This window comes from Oreochromis aureus, linkage group 12 (assembly GCF_013358895.1).
Source record: "Oreochromis aureus strain Israel breed Guangdong linkage group 12, ZZ_aureus, whole genome shotgun sequence".
NCBI lineage: Eukaryota > Metazoa > Chordata > Actinopteri > Cichliformes > Cichlidae > Oreochromis > Oreochromis aureus.
This window is the reverse complement of record NC_052953.1, coordinates 1,226,660-1,248,689: the sequence shown is the minus strand read 5'-3', so window position 1 is coordinate 1,248,689 and position 22,030 is coordinate 1,226,660. Positions and strand designations below refer to the sequence as shown.

Genomic DNA, 22,030 nt, shown 5'->3' with positions numbered 1-22,030 from the left:
TTACTCGTATTTGATCAGATTCACATGCAGGAAGTTTGTCTGAAGGGCCAAAAACAGCCAACAAACTGGAACTAAACTGCTAATTTGGGTAAATTCTGAATGAAGTCTGGTGCTGTTTGCTTGCTAAGCCTTGGTCAGGAGTTTTGATTAAATATTTAAGAGTCTTATTTATACTCAAAGACAAACCTCAACAGGGTGAAAGTGCCACCTGCTGGTCAAAATGGTGCACTGCAGCATGTCAGAAACATCAGTGGTTTCAGTTTTGGTCTCCTATGGTAGCTTTGTATAAGTTTAAGTTCAAAACAAGCTGTTTTAGCTCCTCCCTCTTCAAGGCCAGCCTCATTCTCAGATGACCATTCAGATCAAAATCCAAATTTATTTTAAAATCACATTTCAAAACAAAGTTGATCAAAGAAACAAAAGGTTACACACGAATTGCAAAAACACAAGTGATGATATAACCGCCTGAATTCATAAGCTCTCACTCAGAGTTCAAAGGCAAAGAATAAAAATGTGAACATGGAGCGGCGACTCGTTCTTAACTCGTTCTGCTCCTCTGGTCAGCAGATCTCTGTGACCTTGAAGGACATTTAAAAACAAACAATAAAATCTTAAAATCAATCCTAAAAAGCACAGGAAGCCAGAACAGGGGAGGCATGCTCCAGCTTACGGGTTCAGGTAAGAGGGCACCATGTTGGACTAACTGAGTGAAAGGGGAGGCCTGATATTTACCAACGTAAAGGCCATATAACAACAGTCGAGTGGAACTGTAATGAAACAATGGATAACTCTTAAAATGATTTAAAGATGAGGGCTTGACCTTGGATGTCTCAACAGGTAAAAACCTGATTTCACAACAGAATGAATCTGATTGTCTAGTGTTAGGTCAAAGTCCATTTTCACACTGAGGTCCAACTGCTGGAGCAACTGGGTCAAAGTATCACAACCTCAGTCTGACTGCCATAAAAAGTTTGGCCTTAATTTTCCATCCATCCATCCATCTTCATCCGCTTTATCCGAGGCCGGGTCGCGGGGGCAGCAGCCTAAGCAGAGAAGCCCAGACCTCCCTCTCCCCAGCCACCTCCTCCAGCTTATCCGGGGAATACCATGCTTCCCAGGCCAGCCGAGAGATATAATCTCTCCAGCGTGTCCTGGGTCTGCCCTGGGCCTCCTCCCGGTGGGACATGCCCGAACACCTCACCCAGGAGGCGCCCAGGAGGCATCCTTGTCAGATGCCCGAACCACCTCAACTGGCTCCTTTCGATGTGGAGGAGCAGCGGCTCTACTCTGAGCCCCTCCCGGATGGCCGAACTTCTCACCCTATCTCTAAGGGAGAGGCCAGCCACCCTTCGGAGGAAGCTCATTTCTGCCGCTTGTATCCGCGATCTCGTTCTTTCGGTCACTACCCACAGCTCGTGGCCATAGGTGAGGGTAGGGACGTAGATCGACCGGTAAATTGAGAGCTTCGCTTTTACACTCAGCTCCCTCTCCGTGAATCGCTACCTTATCGTGGTGGAGGGGTTTGTGTGTCCCAGGGATCCCAGGGGCTATGTTGTCTGGGGGCTTTTGCCCCCTGGTAGGGTCTCCCATGGCAAATTGGTCCTGGGTGAGGGACCAGACAAAGAGCGATTCAGAAGACCCTTATGAAGAAAACATCGAGGAACAGTTTACCCTGCCCGGGATAGGGTTACGGGGCCCCGCCCTGGAGCCAGGCCCGGGAGGGTGCCCGAGCGGCGTCTGGTGGCCGGGCCTTAGTCCATGGGGCCCGCCGGGCACAGCCCGAAGAGGAGACATGGGCCCATCCTCCCGCAGGCCCACCACCCGCAGGAGGCGCCATAGGGGTCGGGTGCATTGTGTGCTGGGCGGCAGCCAGGAGCAGAGGCCCTGGCGGACTGATCCCCGGCTGCCAAGACTGGCCTTAATTTTTTACATTTTAATCAGCTGCCATCATTTCTTTGCAGGAGCAAATAGATTTGGTAATCATCAGCACAGACGTGAAATGAGATAATGTATCTTTTCATAAATGATCCTAGAGGGAGAGAAAACAATTGGCCCCAGAATGAAGCCTTGTGGGACTCCATAGAGGAGCAGTGTTCAGCCTAAACCACTCTCGAGCTGCGCCCTCTCTGTGACATAATGCAGCTCCACAAGTAGAAAAAAATTATTTCAGTTCAGAGCAGTGTGCAGCCGGAGCTCTGATTTGAGGTGACCGTGCATACACAGATTGACACTCATCGCTGGGAAAGAGACATTAAATTCATTAAGAACAAATCCCTGTCTACAAGGACAAATGTAAAGTGTCATGAGTAAATGAAGAACTGAAGAGAAATATGGAACATACAGATAACACGCTGCCCCCTGGTGGTGAATGTTTGTTATATAATGAGGAGCGAAATCTACCTAAGTACCTTCAAAGTGATCCACGTTAATTCAGTTCTTATTCCTTGCATCCATTTCGCTTTGTTTCAGTGTCTCACCATGGGATGTGCCCCCTGCAGATTCCTCAGAAGTATTTATCTCATTCTGCCAATTCTGACTGGCTGATGATCACAACAACCATGTCGGGCAGCCACTCACCCTTAATTAGCTTGCGCTGTTACATAGTCGTTATTCAAGATAAGCAACTCTTCTCACTTCTGAGCATATCTCAGCTTTCTTAGGCTGAGATATGCTAGCTAAGCCTCCTTAGGCTAACTAGCTTAACTTTCCACAGACAGGAGCGTTAGTGTTATTTCCCGCCACTGGGCGCTAGCTACCTCTGCCTGTCTGTGTCCCTGTTTGTGTCCCTCAACATTAACATCCCAGCTAGTGAAGAAGACATGTTTCCCTCACAGCAGAGGAAGCATAGACTCCGAGAATGACTCTGAGTATGTGGCAACAAAATCTCGAGCAAGGACACACCGGGTCTTCTTGTGTTGCCTCGGGCTGGAACATGCCCAGGTATTCTGAGGAATATGCAGGGAGGCGCATCCCATAGTGCGACATCTGCTACTCTGAGAACCGGGGTTACTGAAGTAACCTAAAGCTTTATGCTCCAGTGATATCTGCATTAGTACTTTTACTTCTGGGATGATTCAAAACTTTTATACTGAGTGGAGCTAGCTCACAGCATCTCGATGGCCCTTGGGGTTAGGTTCTAGTTTTATGTGTAGGAAGAAGGTCTCAGGTTCAAATCCCAGGGTTGGTAGTGAGTCTAGAGCTGACTTGAACTCAGTGTAAAAGTAACCTCAGTTTTAACACAGTGGTGTCACCTCAGTCAAACGATCTAACCTTTTGACAGGTGCAGAGTGAGCACACCAACATGAAGCTGAGGCTGTGTTGCAAATCAAGTTTGTGGTTTGCTCTTTACTTCATTATAAAACCGGATTCAGACACCACACCTGGGCACACCTGGGGACTGAAACTGTCTGAGATCTAAATGACTCGGGTCTGTCTGCTTGCTGCTCCTCACTCTTTGTGCAGGTTCAGTTTACAGGTTACTTAAACTCACCTGTTCAACCAGCACAGGTGAGTCTCAAAGGATTACATCCTCTCTCTCTCCTGTCTGTGTGAACCTCTCTCTCCTGTCTGTGTGAACGTCTCGCTCTCTCTCTCCTGTCTATGTGAACGTCTCTCTCTCTCTCCTGTCTTATGTGAACGTCTCTCTCTCTCTCCTGTCTATGTGAACGTCTCTCTCTCTCTCCTGTTTAACCTGCTGGCCAGCAGCGATCAGTGATGCAGAGGAACCGAACTGTAGCGGCTCCGTAGAGCAGTTAAGCCCGCTGGATCTGCTCTCTTCTCCCGTGTGAACTCTCCTGGAGCTGCGGGGGATGGTGTCAGCTCCTGAAGCCGGACAATCGGACGCCGAGGCCGGCGGCAGGCAGCGCTAGCTGACCGAGCTGCGGGCTTTGAATTTCGGCCTCACTGCCAGGATTTTATCGGGACTTTTTTGCCGGATATTCGGAGTATCTCTGGGGTAGTTGCCTGGCCGTGGACACTTCGGGAAGGTTCGGTTCTTAATGCCCCGGAGGCTCCGAGAAGAGCAGACTGCGGAGCCCCGGAGCAGGGCTCGGACACCGGGGGAGTGCGAAGGTAGGCAGGCTGCGGGGTAACCGTGTACCCGCTCTTAGTATACGTGTGTGTACGTGACAGGTGCGGGGCCTCGGGGATGGGGGTTATCGAAGACTAGATGAGTTTTGGGCTGATCGGTTTGCAGGTACACTACAGCGAACACCAGGCGAGTGTTTTGTGTTGGAGGAAGAGGTTAGCATGTCGCTAGCTGTTAGCCTTGCAGCATTCCATTGTCACCTAGAACATGCTAGCTGAGTAACAAGGATGGAAACGGTAAAAAATATTTTTTTTCTGCCAAATTAAAAATATCAGAAGCCATCTGCTCCCTCATTCCGCATCCAGTGTAATAACAGTACTCAGTGAAATGAGCCCTGCTGTTTACACGCAGGGGATTGCTGTTGGTGTGTTAGCATGCTAATGCTAGCCAGTGGTGCTACTAGCTTTAGCCGGAGGAGCCCCACTTCCCGGCTGCTGTAGCAGGAGCTGCCTGCTAGTTAGCACGTTAGCATCAGCTCCCCCTCCTCCTCCGCCTGGTTGCAACACCGCTAGGAATCTCAAAATGTCTTCTGACACTCATTTTGTTTCCATCTGTGCGGTCAGACTGAGGCAGCAGGCGGCGGCGGAGAAGTGCGACGGACACAGCACCGCCCGGCTTGGGACGATACAGCAACTTATATTAGACTTAACCCATTTATCCGGCGCATGCGTGGGTGGCGTGCACGCGGGCAGACTGAAACCGATTTACTGCGTTTACTGTGGAAAAAAAACATCACGGGCCGCTGTGATGGTGCACCAGTGACATGCTCACGAACAAGGGACGCTGTTTAACCACAGCACTCTGATACTCCATCAGCCCAGCACGACACGGGCTCCAGTTCTCCACAGGTGGAGGAGAAGGTTTTAAACTTGCACCAACTGAGGTGCCTGCAGTTCTGCCAGCATCCAGCAGGGGCAGCAGTGAGGCAGTCCCCATAGACTGCTGTGTTTAAACTTTTGGTCTCATAACACCTGTACGGGGAGGATGTTGTTACAACTCATCTGTTTAAGTTGTATTAAGCCTTAAAGGTTGTATTTTAGGGGCGTGGCCTCTTTGAATGACAGGTGGATGGTGACACAAGTGGCTGTAGTTGCTAGCTTCACCTGAACTGGACCTCTGGGCCTGTTTGTGCTGGTGGAGCGTGTATAATGACGTCATGTGGCCAATAACATGGCTGCTGTGAGGTCACCGTACTAACAGGCTGAGCTCCAAGTTTACTGAGTGAAACTCTGAGATTTTATCTAATTAGCAGGTGTGTGTGTGTGTGTGTGTGTGTGTGAGGGAGCTGCTGATCGATACACATTTAACACATCTTTAAAAATCATTCGTGTTTAGTTTTAAGGGTGATTTATCTCTGAGGTATGGGGCAGGTAGTGTGGAGCTCAGGTGAGTCAGCCATTGGGATAAACAGGTGTGCACACACAGGGTTACCTGACTGGTTGAAGGACAGGTGCGGAGTTCAGGTGTTGGTAGACTTTAAACTTTCCACTCATGTGTAAATCATTTCCTTCTTCCTTTTTCTTCCTGCTTTCTGTTTACCTGTGAAACAACCTGCTTGTTGCCTCGAGCTGAGTCGTTAATGTTTGTGCATGACACGCTTTGTGGGCGGAGCTGAAATGGTGGAATGCAGGACGCTGTTTGTCAGAAATCTTCACACCAAAGTCCACCTGCTAATCAGGGACACGCCCACTGAGGGTGACTGCAGGTGTGCTTTGAGCGCTCAGCTGTTCGTGTGCAGGGACACAAACACTCGTTTTCATTGAGGTGCAGTTTGTGGCTGTGTCCCAATTCAGGGTCTGCACGCTTGAAGTACGCGCAGTGCGCGTACTATTGTAGTACATTGTAAATCCACATTGAGGACATTATGTCACCCAAGCACAAATACAGATTATACATATATATATATATATATATATATATATATATATATATATATATATATATATATATATATATATATATATATATATATATATATATAGATATAGATATATATATATATAGATATATAGATATATATATATATATATATATATATATATATATATATATATATATATATATATATATTAGCGATATATATTAGGCGATAAACGATAACGATATGTATTATGAAATAACTTTTTCTCGATAGAAAAATTAAACTATTGCGATAGACCTCATCTCTCTTGTCCTCTTAAAAAAAAAAAAAAAAAGAACAGCCAATCTAAATTAAGTAGCGCAGAGCCGAACCAATCACAGCCGCAGCGTCACGTCACGTGACTTGTTACGTACAGCACAAGCGCCAAGCCGCACATGTGTATTTGTTTTTGTAGCCGTGCAGCCCGGGCAATGAAGGAAATGAGTTTGCCGACTAGAGAAAAATCAACCGAGAGCGTGAGCGAAGGTTACCGAAGAAAAAACAGATGATGGTTCCAATGCCGGAGAGCTTGTCGAACGGAAGGGCCACAGAAGTTCCGTAGTGTGAAGGTATTTCGGCTATTTCAAGTCTGACAAAAAACAGAGTAGCGCGCACTGTAAATTGTGCCGAAAGCAAGTCTGGATATACAATAAAGCGGTGCATGCTCAGTCTCTGACTGAAAGCGCTGATTCGTCATTCGGCTTTTGTCAGACTAAAGTAACTGTTAAAACTGTTTGAAAAGCTAAGCTATACAACAAGGAGAGATTGAGAATTTCCTTTTAGTTCTCACTTTATTTGATATTGACAAAAGTTAGTCAATTTTGTCTGTTCTTCTGTAAAACGACCTAAGATTTATTTTTAGAATTAATATTTTGTTTCTAAGTGGAATTGACAATTTAGTCTGTTTGTTTGTTCTATTTTGAAACTTAAACACTTTAGCGGCTGCTTTTTGTGTAGTTTGCAATATTTGCCTTTAGAGCAGGGCGATATGACCAAAACTATTTATCATGATATACATTTGAAAATTTGCGATAACGATATAACTGACAATATAATTGACACTAGACAAAATACTTTACAATTCCACAACTTTATTAGTGCAAAAAACCCCATCAATGTATTTTCACTTAAACAAGCAGCTGTTTTTTATGTGCATTAAAGTTATATAAAAAAGATAACAGTGCAAATTTCTTGCTGACAGTTTAACCAAAAGGCATTTCCAGTGGAAATTGGCCGACATATCCTCAGCATAACCATGTATAATATCCACAAAACTTACAAAGAGGTTATACACACACAATACGGTAATATTATGTTGAAGCACAGTACGTGTCACTCCGCGAGGCGCCTGCCTACGATAGCCGTAATGCTCCACAATCCATGAAGCTGTGAGGCTTCGTAGCTTAGCAAAGTCGTACTGAAACATTCGACAGATTTTCGAGCGCCGTGTACATAAAATCGTTTCAGGTCAGTAAACACAACCAGAATTCATACATAAGGCACGCGGGATTATAAGGGACACTGTCGATTTTCAGAAAAATCAAAGGATTGATTTTAAGTGTGCTATATAACACGGTAATAACGACGGCCCGCTAGCATGCTCTACCAAAAATAGTGCTTTGTTGTGTATCTGACGGATGAAAGCTAAACCAGTTCCACACCACTGAAGTTGCAGCATTTTTACAAACCAGTTCTAGTTCATCCGTTTCATTTAACGATCCACTTTCGCTCTTCTCATTCTGCGTCGCCGCCATGTGCGTATGTAAACAAAGGCACTGAGCATGCGCGTTTTACCCATATTCTATCGCGATATTTCATTTTCCTATCGTTGCCCAAAATTACATCGGTATTACCGTGAACAGTATGATATAGCCCAGCCCTATTTGCCTTTATCTGAAACTGAAGTCTCATGTTCCTTAAGTACATCTGCCCTGTTGAACTTATTATGGGAAATAAATATTTTAATTAAAACAAGCTGCTGATTATTTCACATTTTACTTGTGAGAAACGACACATTTAAATCTTACAAATATAGTTATTTGGCTTATATCGTGATATATATCGTTATCGCCTGAAATGAAAAAAACATATCGTGATATGAAAAAATCTTATATCGCCCAGCTCTAAGAGATATATATATATATATATGTATATAACACACACCCAGCACGCCCCTGCGGGCGGTTTATCCTTCAAGCTCGGGTCCTCTACCAGAGGCCTGGGATCTTGAGGGTCCTGTGCAGTATCTTAGCTGTTCCCAGGACTGCGCTCTTCTGGACAGAGATCTCCGATGTTGTTCCCGGGATCTGCTGGAGCCACTCGCCTAGCTTGGGAGTCACCGCACCTAGTGCTCCGATTACCACGGGGACCACCGTTACCTTCACCCTCCACATCCTCTCGAGCTCTTCTCTGAGCCCTTGGTATTTCTCCAGCTTCTCGTGTTCCTTCTTCCTGATATTGCTGTCATTCGAACCGCTACATCGATCACTACAGCCGTCTTCTTCTGTTTGTCTACCACCACTATGTCCGGTTGGTTAGCCACCACCATTTTGTCCGTCTGTATCTGGAAGTCCCACAGGATCTTAGCTCGGTCATTCTCCATCACCCTTGGGGCATCTCCCATTTTGACCTCGGGACTTCCAGGTTATACTCGCACAGATGTTCCTGTACACTATGCCGCCCACTTGGTTATGGCGCCCATGTATGCCTTGCCTGCTAGCATCTTGCACCCTGCTGTTATGTGCTGGATTGTCTCTGGGGCATCTTTACACAGCCTGCACCTGGGGTCTTGCCTGGTGTGATAGACCCCAGCCTCTATGGATCTTGTACTCAGAGCTTGTTCTTGTGCTGCCATGATTAGTGCCTCTGTGCTGTCTTTCAGTCCAGCTTTGTCCAGCCACTGGTAGGATTTCTGGATATCAGCCACCTCCTCTATCTGCCGGTGGTACATACCGTGCAGGGGCCTGTCCTTCCATGATGGTTCCTCGCCTTCCTCCTCTTTCTTGGGTTTCTGCTGCCTGAGGTATTCACTGAGCACACTGTCAGTTGGGGCCATCTTCGTGATGTATTCGTGGATGTTTCTTGTCTCATCCTGGACTGTGGTGCTGACACTCACCAGTCCCCGGCCCCCTTCCTTCCGCTTAGCGTACAACCTCAGGGTGCTAGACTTGGGGTGAAACCCTCCATGCATGGTAAGGAGCTTTCTTGTCTTGATGTCAGTGGCTTCTATCTCCTCCTTTGGCCAGCCTATTACCCCAGCAGGGTACCTGATCACGGGCAGGGCGTGGGTGTTGATGGCCCGGATCTTGTTCTTACCGTTCAGCTGACTCCTCAGGACTTGCCTGACCCTCTGCAGGTACTTGGTGGTTGCAGCTTTCCTAGCGCCCTCTTCATGGTTCCCATTCGCCTGCGGGATCCCCAGGTACTTGTAACTGTCCTCTATGTCTGCAATGTTGCCTTCTGGTAGTTCGATCCCCTCAGTTCTGACTACCTTCCCTCTCTTTGTTACCATCCGACTACACTTCTCCAGTCCGAACGACATTCCAATGTCATTGCTGTATATCCTGGTAGTGTGTATCAGTGAATCGATGTCTCGTTCACTCTTGGCGTACAGCTTGATGTCATCCATGTACAGGAGGTGGCTGACAACCGCCCGTTTCGTAGTCGGTATCCGTAGCCAGTCTTGTTAATGATCTCACTGAGGGGTTCAGGCCTATGCAGAACAGCAGTGGGGACAGAGCATCTCCTTGGTAGATCCCGCACTTGATGGTGACTTGTGCTATGGGCTTGGAGTTGGCCTCTAGTGTTGTGCGCCACATCCCCATTGAGTTCCTGATGAAGGCTCTTAGGGTACTGTTGATCTTGTACAATTCTAGGCATTCCAGTATCCAGCTGTGGGGCATTGAGTCATAGGCCTTCTTGTAATCAATCCAGGCTGTGCACAGGTTGGTCAGTCTGGTCTTGCAGTCTCGGCTGACTGTTCTGTCTACCAGTAGCTGGTGTTTTGCGCCTCTGGTATTCTTGCCAATCCCTTTCTGTGCCCCGCTCATGTATTGACCCATGTGCCTGTTCATCTTAGCCGATATGATGCCTGACAGGAGCTTCCATGTAGTACTGAGGCAGGTTATTGGTCGGTAGTTGGATGGGACCGGTCCTTCTTGGGGTCCTTGGGGATCAGGACCGTCCGACCTTCGGTTAGCCATTCCGGGAGTCTCTCGTTAACTAGCAGCTGGTTCATTTGTGCTGCCAGACGCTCGTGGAGTGCAGTCAGCTTCTTCAGCCAGTAGGCGTGAACCATGTCGGGCCCTGGTGCTGTCCAACTCTTCATACTGGAGACCCTTTCTTGGATGTCTGCCACTGTGATGGTTACTGGACCCTGTTCAGGAGGTCGCTATGGTCTGCCCTCAGATCCACTAGCCACTGAGCATTGCCGTTATGGGTTGCGTCCTTCTCCCATATGCTCTTCCAGTATTGCTCCGTCTCCAGCCTTGGTGGTGCTGTTCTGTTATTGTTCCTTGCCACTGAGAGTACACCTTTGCTGGTTCTGTGGAGAACAGCTGGTTTATTCTCCTGCCTTCTATCTCTCTGGTGTACCTCCTCAAGCGGCTGGCCAAGGCTGTGAGTCTTTGCTTGGCAGTTTCCAAGGCCTCAGGTATGGACAGCTTGCTGTATTTCTTATGCACCTTATATATATATATATATATATATATATATATATATATATATATATATATATATATATATATATATATATATATATACACACACACACACATATAAGTAGAGGCTTTAAAACCAAGTTACCGCTGAAAGTACAAACATCACTAATGTCACATAACTTTGCCGACATGTGGCCAACAGTAATGTTTTAATGTTGTTAAACATTCGCACATAAATAAGTGACATCATATTCAGTACTTACTTTTGACAGTTCACTCTTGACCGCTCCCTTCTGCCGTATTTTTTGCGGCAAAATTATCCACACCCACCGCCGCGCTATGGATTGTGGGATATATGGGACCACGAAGCGTGCACCGGACCACGCTTGATATTTGGGAATCGACGGGGCATTTGGAGTATGCATTTGAAGTACACTTTGAATTGGGACAGCCGTCATCGCGTGGCAGTGACGTAATCGCACTTGAAATGCGTACTTCAAGTGTGCAGACCCTGAATTGGGACACAGCCTGTGTTTGGATCAGAGCAGCCAGAGTTCAGCAGGTGAGTGTGATGACTGCAGCAAGCTGATCCACAGGTGAAACGTTTTCTACCTGAAGCTCCTCAAACGTCAGGATCTAAACTCAGGGTCGGCCCGCCGGGAGTCCCGCTGATGTGCCGCAGGTGTGTCTGTGGGTCAGAGGAACGAGGAGTCTTTTACCTTCTGACCGAACACCTGCCGTGTTCACGTCTGCTGCACCTGGGAGGATGTCCGCCGGGTTTCAGGTGACGCTGGTTGGTCGGGCACGTTAGCAGGCTCTCGGTGTCACTGCAAATCAGGAAACAGAACTTTAAATAAGAAGAAGATTCCAGAATTTTCAGACTTTAAAAGGTTAAATCTGTAAATAAATGAGCGAAAACAGGAAAAGCAGCAGCACTGCGGCGTTTTAGCTGAAGGAACGCCGCGTCCTGATAAACGCTGTTTTGTGGAGTGCGTGGAGTCAGCCTGACCCGCAGACTCACAGCGATCAGATTATTAATGATCCTGTTTCGCTCTCGGATTCACGGCAGCTTTTTAATGTCAGTTTGTGAGCAGAGAAGAAGAGTTTGTGATGTCAGCAGCTCGTCATGTGACAGAGCGGCTGTGAAACAGTGTTTGTTGAGTTTCATCCTCTCTGACCTTTAAGCCTCTCCTCAAACCTCAGGTTGTGACTCAGGTCACCCATCAGGCTGCTGCTGGTTGAATCTGTGCTTCCTGCTGATCTTACCGGATGTTTGAGACGCACTGAAACTCTCGTCACCAGATTACGTGACGCTCCTGCTGACGCTCCCACTGCAGTGTTAGAAAGTTTTGGTTTCACGTGTGAAACCTCCTCCACTTTCACGCTACAAACACACCTGCAGCGGGCTCTCCTCGTGGGAGGAGACTCGGATCCTTTTGGTTGTCAGCTGCATCCTGTGACTTCCTGTTGGACCGTGGCCCGGTTCTCAGGGAAGAGCTGGTTCCACATCTGGATCAGGTTCAGCTGAAAGCCTGACTTCATTAATCCAGAGCTGAAGGAAAACTCTGGGTTTCTGTTTCCTGGGCCAGTTACCGTGGCGACAGAGACTCTGTGACCCTAACCTGCTCGCTGGCAGGCGTTTCCTCTGACTCCTCCCCCTCCTGCTGCACCTGAGCCAGCTGACAGCTGGTGGAGGAGAGCCACGACCCCCTGCGGAGGTTTAGGCTCCTGCAGGTAAACTCCAGCCAGGTGTTCGTACCTGCTGCACCTTTGCGCTCGGAAATGACTCGGATCAGACACATTAAACTTGATCGATTTCAGACGCTGGGATCAGGAAGTAGAACACCTGTAGGGACAGAGGCGTGGCTTCCTCTGAGCCCGGCGAGCTCGTTGATCAGAAGAAGGAAGTACAGTGGTCACTGGTTGTGATGTCGCTGCTACCAGCGTGGATGAGTGTGGCTCAGTTAGCGCTCGCCATCAGGCCCCTCCCTCATGAATCAGTTGCTTTTGGAATTGTGAGGGCTGTGCAGCTCTGAGTGAAGGCAGAGAATCAGGTGGTCATGTACCTGTATAGCTGAGTCACATGAGCATCGCGCTCCTTCGCAGTTCAGTCACGTCCTCAAGTGTCTGCACCTGCTGGCCCACACAGGTGAGCTGAGACAGCAAGCATCACACTTCCTCCCTGACAGAGACTCAAACACTGAAGCTTCTCATTGGAGGAGCTCTCACAGCATCGCCGGGCTGCCCCACATGCCTGCATCCTGTCTCCATCCTGTGCGGGCTGGATCTCAGCCTGCACAGGTGATGATCTCTGTGAACCAATTATCACGCTGACTTGTTCCCACTGCTCTGCCTGATCAGCTCTGTGTGATGCTCACAGACATCAAAACCACTGAAGCTGGTCTCGTCCACAGGAGGACACTCCACAGGGACCCACGATCAGCTCCCTCTCTGTGATCCTCTTTAACTGGTTTTCAGACACTTTCTCCTTTCTTTCAGCCGCTTCTTCTGAGAATCTGGGGTTCAGTGATTTGTGTTGGGCCGGTGAGGCAGCAGAAACCCGACACACACACACACACACACACACACACACACACAGCTGGTTTGGTGTGTGTGCGCACTCAGCGATATTGAGGAATGTGTGTTTCCTCCCGGTCTTTCCTCTGACCTCCGAATCAGTCGGGTATAAAACTTGACTTCCTGTTTCTTTTGACATAGTTGATGGAAATCTGCCTCCTCTCCATAGCGACTCACTGAGAGGCAGAAACAAACATGTCTGCTCTTAATAAACTCATATTTCTGGTTCCTTCTCAGTATCACTATATAATCAATGCCTTTGATCACTTCCCTCTGCTGTGTTCAGATCAATAGGAGGGTGATTAGCGGTCACATTTAATGCATAAGTTCTGACCCTGCAAGGCATTCTGGGTACTGGAGTACTCATGATGATCACAGCAGGAGACTAAAAGGTGCAGGTTTCTTTAAACGGGAGGAATTTTGAATGGACTTTGGTGGAGAAAACTCAGAGCAGCGTCATGGTCTGTGTGCAGAGAGGCTTGATGGGAAATGTAGTTTGCACCCAAGTCTGAATCAGCTGATTGGAGACGATGTCTGTCTGTCTTTCAGAACTCTGATTTGCTCCGCCCACCATGAACCCTCTAAACCAGATGAAGGCTGGACTAGCCAACAACCCACACAGGTACACACACACACACACACACACACACACACACACACACACACACACACACACACACACACACACACACACACACACAGAGCTGTCATCTTTACACACTTTCACTCTAATATTTTTATCCTGAAACAATCGAGTCAGTTTCACTTTAAATTGATAAATCATGAATTTGAATCTGATCCCAAAAATGTACAAAATAAACTGACAGAAGGTTCTTCAGCTCAGAATTATACACACTTACATATATAATAAATATTTGTGCTGCTGTGTAAGAGCGCATAATTGTTTTATTCATGGACCCGCCCCCCCACAGTGAAGGCTCGTACCCCTACGACCCCTCCAGCTGGCAGCAGCCCACCAATCAGCCCACAGGATCGCTCTCCGTGGTCACGACTGTCTGGGGCGTCACCAACCCCTCGGCCAGCCAGGTATGACATCACCAAGCAGGAAGGATGTGACATTATTGATCATTTTTACTCACTTGATGTCACTTCCTGTCTGATGAATGTTTACTTCTGTTCTCATCAGGGTCTTGGTGGAGGCGTGATGGGGCCCGGGGCCAACCCAGGCGGGGGTCCCATGATGCAGGGCCCCGGGGGGTCGGGCATGTCCGGCGGGCCCGGAGGCTACATGGGTCAGCAGGGCTACGGAGAGCCCAGCAAAGGATACATGACCCAGGGCATGTACGGCCGTACGGGCGGGGCCTACGCAGGAGGACCGGGCGGGTACACGGGGAGGTGGGTGTCTGCCTCAGCGTCACGTTTTAGCCAACAGTAGCATCAGAACCTGAAATATACTGACCTGCTGCTCCGGTTTCTGTCCTGAGGGTGGATGCTTGGGTGCAGCTCACTAAGCTCCGCCCTCTCATCCAGATATCGAGGGGTCTTATCTGTCACATGTCAGGTGGTCGATGAAGTCAATGATGTCGTTTGTTTGCAGCTATCCGTCGAACCCTGGAGCCTCCCGAGGCTCCGCCGACTTCACTCAGGCCGCCGCCGCCGCCGCCGTTGCTGCTGCCGCTGCCACGGCAACCGCCACTGCTACAGCAACCGTCGCCGCCATCCAGGAGAAACAAAACCAGGAGATGAACTATGGACAGGTGAGCAGAAGCATGAGGTCACTCACTGAGGGCGCCTGTATGCTGCCCGCCTGGGTTAGAGCTCCCTCTGCTGGTCCACTCGTGCAGGTGAATAAACAGAAAAACACTGTCAGAGAAACGCTGTGGGAGGGACGAGGTCTCAGAGTTGGTGCATAAATAGAGGTGGAGGTGTGTTTGGTGACGGGGTTGAGTTTAAACCTGTGGTCGGTGCACCGGAGCACGACGCCCCCGCTCCAGCACAGTCCAGATTTCTGCGTAAACATGTGACGTGTCCTCGAATATTTACTCACTTTTAGCCGAACCCATGCTGAGGACACCTGTTTGATGACATCACTGATAAATTTGTTGTTTTTTTCCCAGATGGGCGGTCCAGCCTACAATAACCAGTTCATGGCCCACTCCGGCCCCCGCGGCCCTCCTGGCATGGCTCCTGGAAGTATGGGCCCAGGTCCAGGCCCCACCAGAGGTCCCCCTTCAATGGGCCCTATGTACGGACCAGGAGGGGGCCCGCAGAGGGTCCCCCAGCACCCAAACTATGGCCCTGGACCACAGCAGGGACACCTGAGGCCCCCGCAGGGCCTCAAACGGCCATACAGCTCAGAGGTGAGGCTCAGGAGTCCGTGCTGCTGACACTCAGGTTGCTGTGTCAATGAGTGAATTCACACCTGTGTCCACACCTGTCCCGCCCTCAGTCCTTCCCGGGAATGTCCCAGCAGTATGGTGTTCCTGTCGGTTCCAGTGTGAACGTCATGCCGGGTCCCGGAGGTGGCGGTGGATCCATGCCTGGTTCAGCTGGAGGCGGTCATGGCGGGCCCGGCCCCTACCCGGGCCCCAACATGCAGTACCACCCAGGTAGGACACTGTTAGTTTCACACGTCAGTCTAACGAAAACCCACCGCTGCCGGTCCTGACAGGACAGGAAGTAACCTCAGCCTGGTCAGGTGTGTAAGGCTGGTCTGACGACAGGTGAGAACAATCACTGTGAGTAAACCGTGTGCAGGTGCTGGGTCCTCGTACCTGCCCACGCCACATTAAAGCTCACAGGGAACGCCGGAGCAGAACGGGCCTGGGAAGTGTTTGTTTTCTTTGGTGTTATTTTACATGATTCCTGAAGTGTAACGTCACTCGGCGCCATCAAACAGGATTAACTGCACCACGTCTGCAGGTGTTTCCAGGTGGAGGTTTCACCACAGCTGATGATGAGAAAGCAGACCTCGTGTTCTGGATTATTCACGTGTGCTTTCTTCTCGTCTCCCTGCAGGTCCCGCCGGTCCAGGTCCCGCCCCTCCGCGGTCTGGCTCCTCCCCCTCCTATCAGAGCCATAAAATGCCCCTCCCACCTCAGTACCCCCCCTCTGGACCCCCCAGCTCGCAGTACTACAAGGTGAGCAGCTGGAACAGTGTTGTTGGAGCGATGGAGCCCTGATTGCTGTCACGTGTTCATTAACAGCTGATTGATCCGAGTGTTTGTGCCGTTTGTGCAGCAGGACCAGTTTAACGGGCAGGGCGGCTTAAACACTCTGACAGCAGGGGGCGCCGGAGGCGTGTACAACTCCTTCAACCAGCCATCAGGGGTAAGGAGAGCTGTGTGTGTGTGTGTGTGTGTGTGTGTGTGTGTGTGTTCGCTGTGAGTAAAGTAAAATTTTATTTATATAACACCTTTCAAGATAAAAATCACAAAGTGCTTTACAGAGGCAGAAAACAGACATTAAAATCCAAAAGCGAGTTTAAACAGATACGTTTTTTAACTGCTTTTAAAAGACATGACTGAGTCCACAGATCTCAAACTCAAAGGGAGCGAGTTCCAGAGTCTGGGAGCCACTGATACAAACGCTCTGTCACCTTTTTGGCTGATTTGGCTCCTCCCTCTTTAACACAGCTTTCTTCTTATTAGCTGCCCCTCCTAAATAATGCGTGGGTGGGGCTTTTATCCCCGCCTCGGTGACATCATACAGACCCCTGTGTTAATCTGAGTGTTAGTGCGCACACACATGATTAGAAACACATGTAACCACAGAGCAGGAGACATGTGACAGGAAGTGAGGACGCACACGCTGAAATAAGGTTTCTGTGTTTTCTGTCGTCTCTCCGGCGCCATCCGTTAGCCGGGGCGAGGGTTGCCAGGTTACCCGTCTTCTCCGGTTCCGGGAAACCCAACACCTCCTATCACCCCCAGCAGCTCCATGGCTCCGCCCTACATGTCGCCTGGCAACGGTGACATCAAGCCAACGCCTTCTTCCTTCCTGCCTGACATCAAACCCAACATAGCTGGCCTGGCCCCTCCCCCGCCGACAGGTACACACACACACAATCATCGATCACATCGTATCAATACGACTGACGATCAGAGTAATCTGAATATTTTAAATATATAAGAAGCCTGATTATATTTTAGAACCAGCTGCTTGAGTCAAACTGAGGTCATGAGTGAAATGAAACTCTTTATCTGAGGGAAATATTCCGATTATTCCATCATAACAAACAGATTAACAACATTTTGTTTCAAAATCAAAGTTGATTTCAATAATCTTCAATAACAATAATCAATAATCTTTGTTTCATGATCAGTCAGATCTTGAGATTATCAGGAAAATGATCCAAATTTTGTTTGTGAAATAACCAGATTATTTTTTTTCCCCACTTATTCGAAGTCAATGTGCAGGTGTGTGACCGATGACTTCCTGTTTACAGGTAACCCTAGCGACGACCTGCGGCTGACCTTCCCAGTGAGAGATGGCGTGGTCCTGGAGCCCTTCAGATTAGAGCACAACCTGGCCGTCAGCAACCACGTCTTCCAGCTGAGAGAGTCCGTCTACAAAACACTCATCATGAGGTACACACACACACACACACACACACCTTCATTTTAAAGGTGTATCAGTAACTGCTTCATTCAGAGAGCTTATTTATTTTCTGTGTGTGTGTGTGTGTGTGTGTGTGTGTGTGTGTGTCAGGCCTGACCTGGAGCTCCAGTTTAAGTGTTACCACCACGAGGATCGACAGATGAACACCAACTGGCCCGCCTCCGTCCAGGTGTGACCTCCTTTCAGCTTCACCTTCGTGTTGATGAATTTCGAGAAAACGGAGAATATTTCCATCGTGTGCTCCACGGTGATGTCCTCAAAGGTCAAAGGTTAATGAACACGATCACTCAGCTGCTCCTTCCTCCTCCTCAGGTGAGCGTGAACGCGACTCCTCTCACCATTGAGCGAGGCGACAACAAAACTTCCCATAAACCTTTGTACCTGAAACACGTGTGTCAGCCGGGCAGGAACACCATCCAGATCACCGTCACCGCCTGCTGCTGCGTAAGGACTCACACACTCACACACAGATACACACTCAAAGAAGAAATGAAATAAAAATATTTTTTAATAACAAAACAGATGAAATGTTATTTCTGTTCCAGCATGAAGAGAAAATAACTCCGTAATAACAACATCTATAGAGTAAAACTCAATAAAAATCGATAAAACTTTGACCCCACCAGTTAATCTGACCTGTGTGTGTGTGTGTGTGTGTGTGTGTGTGTGTGTGTGTGCGTGCGTGCACGTCCTCAGTCTCACCTGTTCGTCCTCCAGCTGGTTCACCGTCCGTCGGTGCGATCGGTGCTGCAGGGACTGATGAAGAAGAGGCTGCTTCCTGCAGAGCTCTGCGTCACCAAGAGTGAGCCCCCCAAATAATATTTACTGGTTGTCAGCAGCTGAACTCTGACCCCAGGCTCAACTTCCTGCCTTGATGTTTTTTGATTTCCTGTCTCTGTGTCTCTCAGTAAAGAGGAACTTCAGCAGCGGCTCCATCCCCGGGACGCCCGGGTTAAACGGAGAGGACGGTGTGGAGCAGACCGCCATCAGGGTCTCGCTAAAGTGTCCCATCACGTTCCGACGCATCCAGCTGCCCGCCAGAGGCCATGACTGCAGACACATACAGGTCAGAGCGCCGGCCAATCACAGCGCTCCGCTTCAACGGGGGTTACAGGAAGTGCAGGTTTGGAAAATTGCAGCTTCCTGCTCGAATCTGACCGACGACCTTTTTTCTCTCAGTGTTTCGATCTGGAGTCGTACCTGCAACTCAACTGTGAGCGAGGAACCTGGAGGTGTCCTGTGTGCAAGTACGACACACACTCTCTCTCTCTCTCTCTCCCCCCCTCCAGCATCTTCTCATCATCAAATCCGACTCACCTCAGGCGGAATGCTCGGTTTCAGTTTTTTACCGGAACTACTTTCTACTGAAGAAATAGCCCTCTGTTCCAGCTCCCCTGCAGGTCTATCACGTGTGTGTGTGTGTGTGTGTGTGTTTGCAGTAAGACGGCTCTGTTGGAGGGTCTGGAGGTGGACCAGTACATGCTGGGAATCCTGATCTACGTGCAGAAGTGAGACCCTTTTGTCGTTCAGTGACTTCCTGTTTTCCTCGACGCTCCGGCTGCTCTGAAATAAAAACTGATTCTTAAAATGTGTTCGATTCAGCTCGGAGTACGAGGAGATCACCATCGACCCGGTGTGCAGCTGGAAGCCCGTCCCCGTGAAGCCCGACCTCCACGTGAAGGAGGAGCCTGACGGCCCCGTGCTGAAGCGCTGCCGGACGCTCAGCCCCAGTCACATGGTCATGCCCAACGTCATGGAGATGATCGCCTCGCTCGGCCCCACCCCTTCTGCCTCCTCGTCCTCCTCCACCTCGGCAGTTCCCCCCTCCTCTTCCTCCTCGTCCCCGATGCCCTACCCCTCCCTACCCGGAGGGGGCGGTGGCGGCGGCAACAACAGCAGCGCGACGCCCGAGTACCCCGGACCCGGATCAGGTAGGATGCTCCAGCTCACAGCGGCGAATCGATCACTTCCTGTTTTGGTCACGTCTATTGATCCGCCTCTCTTCCTCAGCTCCGTCCTTCCCCACGCTGTCGGCTCCGTTCTCCGACTTCAGCGGTCCGGGGACGCCCGGCATCGGCGGCGACTTCTCCTCGCCCGGCCCCCCGCCCCTGTCCTACCAGTCGGAGCTCTCCAGCGCCCTCCTCACCCCTGACAAACCCCCCCCTCACCCGCTGGCTGGACAGGTACATCAGCATCATCATCACTGCTTTAGATTTGTTCTGACAACAAACACAACCTCCTCTTCTGTCTCCTTCCCTCCTCTCCCCTCTCTTTACTCTCGCCTTCTTCCTCCTTTCCTTCCTCCCTTGTGTCCTTCCCTATAAGATGCCGGGCTCAGGCCGTATGGACTCAACTTCCCATGGTGCTCCTCTCCAGCAGCAGCAGCAGCACCAGCAGCAGTCGCAGGGTCTCCATGGCAACTCGCAACTGGGGGGTGGCAACCAGATGATGCAGCGTAGTAACCAGAATCCCCGTCTCCAAGGCGATGGCTCCTTCGGGCTCGGGGGCTCGGCAGACGTTCCGGAAACTTCTCTGGACGTGAGTAGAAACAGACTCTACGATAAAAACACAACTTTAATAAATAAACGTTGTGATAAATACAACGGGCCCCCTCCTGGTCCGTACATAGGGCCCATTGAAGGGGAAATAAGAATAAAGTCCAGCAGGTCTTTAGTAACCGAGCAGGTGAGTCAAACGAGCGTCACGCTGATCACCTGTCCTTAATCAGTAACCACTGTGTGAACTGAAGCGTGAGTGGGCCGGCGCCCAGTCTAACGCTGGTTGTCCTCGTTGCTCCTGCAGTTGCTTCCTGAGTTGACCAACCCGGACGAGTTGCTGTCCTACCTCGGCCCTCCGGACCTGCCCAGCAACAACAACGACGACCTGCTGTCGCTGTTTGAGAACAACTGAAGCGCTCGCACGGCTCCGGGGTCGACCACGCCGAGACGTCACGGCAACATCCGAACTTTATTTTTATCCCCGCCGCCAACATGGCACCGTCTGCACAGGAAGGGGCGGACCTCGAGGAGGAAGGAAAACAAAACGGCGACTTTTGAATCTAAAAAATCTCTTTGATGTGTGATTATGAACTCCATGGTAACTTTATTTTATTGTTTTTAATTGTGTTTCGATGCTTCATCCTTCATTCCCTGTCAGTTCAAAGAGGCGCCACAGCACTGCTTTCACGTACCTGCCCCGCCCACAGCGAGGTCACCCAGTCGCCCTTTGTGTAACAGCACAACACTGGCATCTGATTGGCTGTCAGTGTATTGGCTCAGCCCGTGATCAGGTTGTGATTCAGGTGATTCCAGCGCGGCGGTGTACAGTATACGAAGGTGCGGCTGGCGTCCTTTGCGGTTCCAGCTGTTGGTGGGTGTGGGTGTGAAACCTGTGAAGGCAGCATTGCGGCGCGTCACAGCCGGGGGTTTTGGTGCAAAGATGGCTGCAGACGAGCTGAAAGCGGCGTCTTTTCCCACGGACACGCTTTCCTTTCTCACCAGAGACACTGAGGGGTCCACGCCCGGCCCCGGTGTGCGACACGGACCTACCGATGACCAATCAGAGGCGACACGGGCGGCTGTAGCTGCTCAGCCCCCTCCCCTCATGTTAGGGTTTTTTGTAAGCGGGCTAGTTGACCTTTGACCTGGCCGCGGTCTGCACATGTGGCTTACTGTAACTCACATCTGGGCTGAAGCTGCAGTGACAAACGCTGGTTCATCTTCATCATCCTCATCATCCTGTGTTGTTGTATAGTGACTTAGAGTCCAACAGTTGTGGTGTCTCCATGGAAACCTGTACATGATGATTCAGTAACTCATAACATAAAGTTTGTAATTTAATAAACAGACACTGGAAAGACATGCCGAGGCTGTGGCGCTTTCATCACGGTGAAGAGCCCGAGGTCTTCATCAGACATCTATGGAGGACGTCGTCCACGTCCACACCGCTCGTTACTCGTGCTGAAACGAGTCCCGTGAATAAAACAAGACACGTCACAGATTTAATGTGACAGTAAGAAACGGGCTGGTGTTTGATCGACGACACGTTCGGTCAGAGAAACGTACAAAACTGCATCTCCTTAAATTTGCACATTTCTGAATGAAGTCTGGCAGGTTTTTCTCACAGGTTAGATTTTGGTGCTGAGGACATGAATTCCAAAGTAGATTCCACATCCAGTTTATTCAGTTTAACATTCAAACCTCCGGCTCTGTGTTCAGTAAACTGTAA

General features: G+C 49.6%; 1 protein-coding gene across 1 annotated transcript; it reads left to right on the top strand.

Moving 5' to 3' along the window:
- The first annotated feature begins 1,914 nt into the window (after positions 1-1,914).
- On the top strand, positions 1,915-21,663 carry LOC116328430 (zinc finger MIZ domain-containing protein 2-like). The gene is made up of 22 exons (XM_031750229.2): positions 1,915-3,507; positions 3,706-4,071; positions 13,772-13,844; positions 14,155-14,269; positions 14,370-14,578; positions 14,781-14,940; positions 15,301-15,543; positions 15,633-15,792; positions 16,202-16,323; positions 16,424-16,513; positions 17,045-17,234; positions 17,631-17,772; positions 17,894-17,972; positions 18,116-18,247; positions 18,500-18,605; positions 18,712-18,869; positions 18,983-19,050; positions 19,243-19,311; positions 19,406-19,734; positions 19,814-19,986; positions 20,129-20,341; positions 20,606-21,663. Exons 3-22 carry the CDS (start codon positions 13,795-13,797, stop codon positions 20,711-20,713), a joined length of 2,916 nt encoding a protein of 971 aa, XP_031606089.1. The 5' UTR covers positions 1,915-3,507; positions 3,706-4,071; positions 13,772-13,794; the 3' UTR covers positions 20,714-21,663.
- Positions 21,664-22,030: the final 367 nt, after the last annotated feature.

What these genes read in the sequence shown, in the direction of transcription:
- LOC116328430 (XM_031750229.2), top strand. Translation starts at nt 13,795, where the DNA reads ATGAACCCTCTAAACCAGATGAAGGCTGGACTAGCCAACAACCCACAC. An exon ending in CTAGCCAACAACCCACACAG is followed by an intron (nt 13,845 to 14,154) that starts GTACACACACAC and finishes GCCCCCCCACAG; the next exon opens with TGAAGGCTCGTACCCCTACG. An exon ending in CTCACCCGCTGGCTGGACAG is followed by an intron (nt 19,987 to 20,128) that starts GTACATCAGCAT and finishes CTTCCCTATAAG; the next exon opens with ATGCCGGGCTCAGGCCGTAT.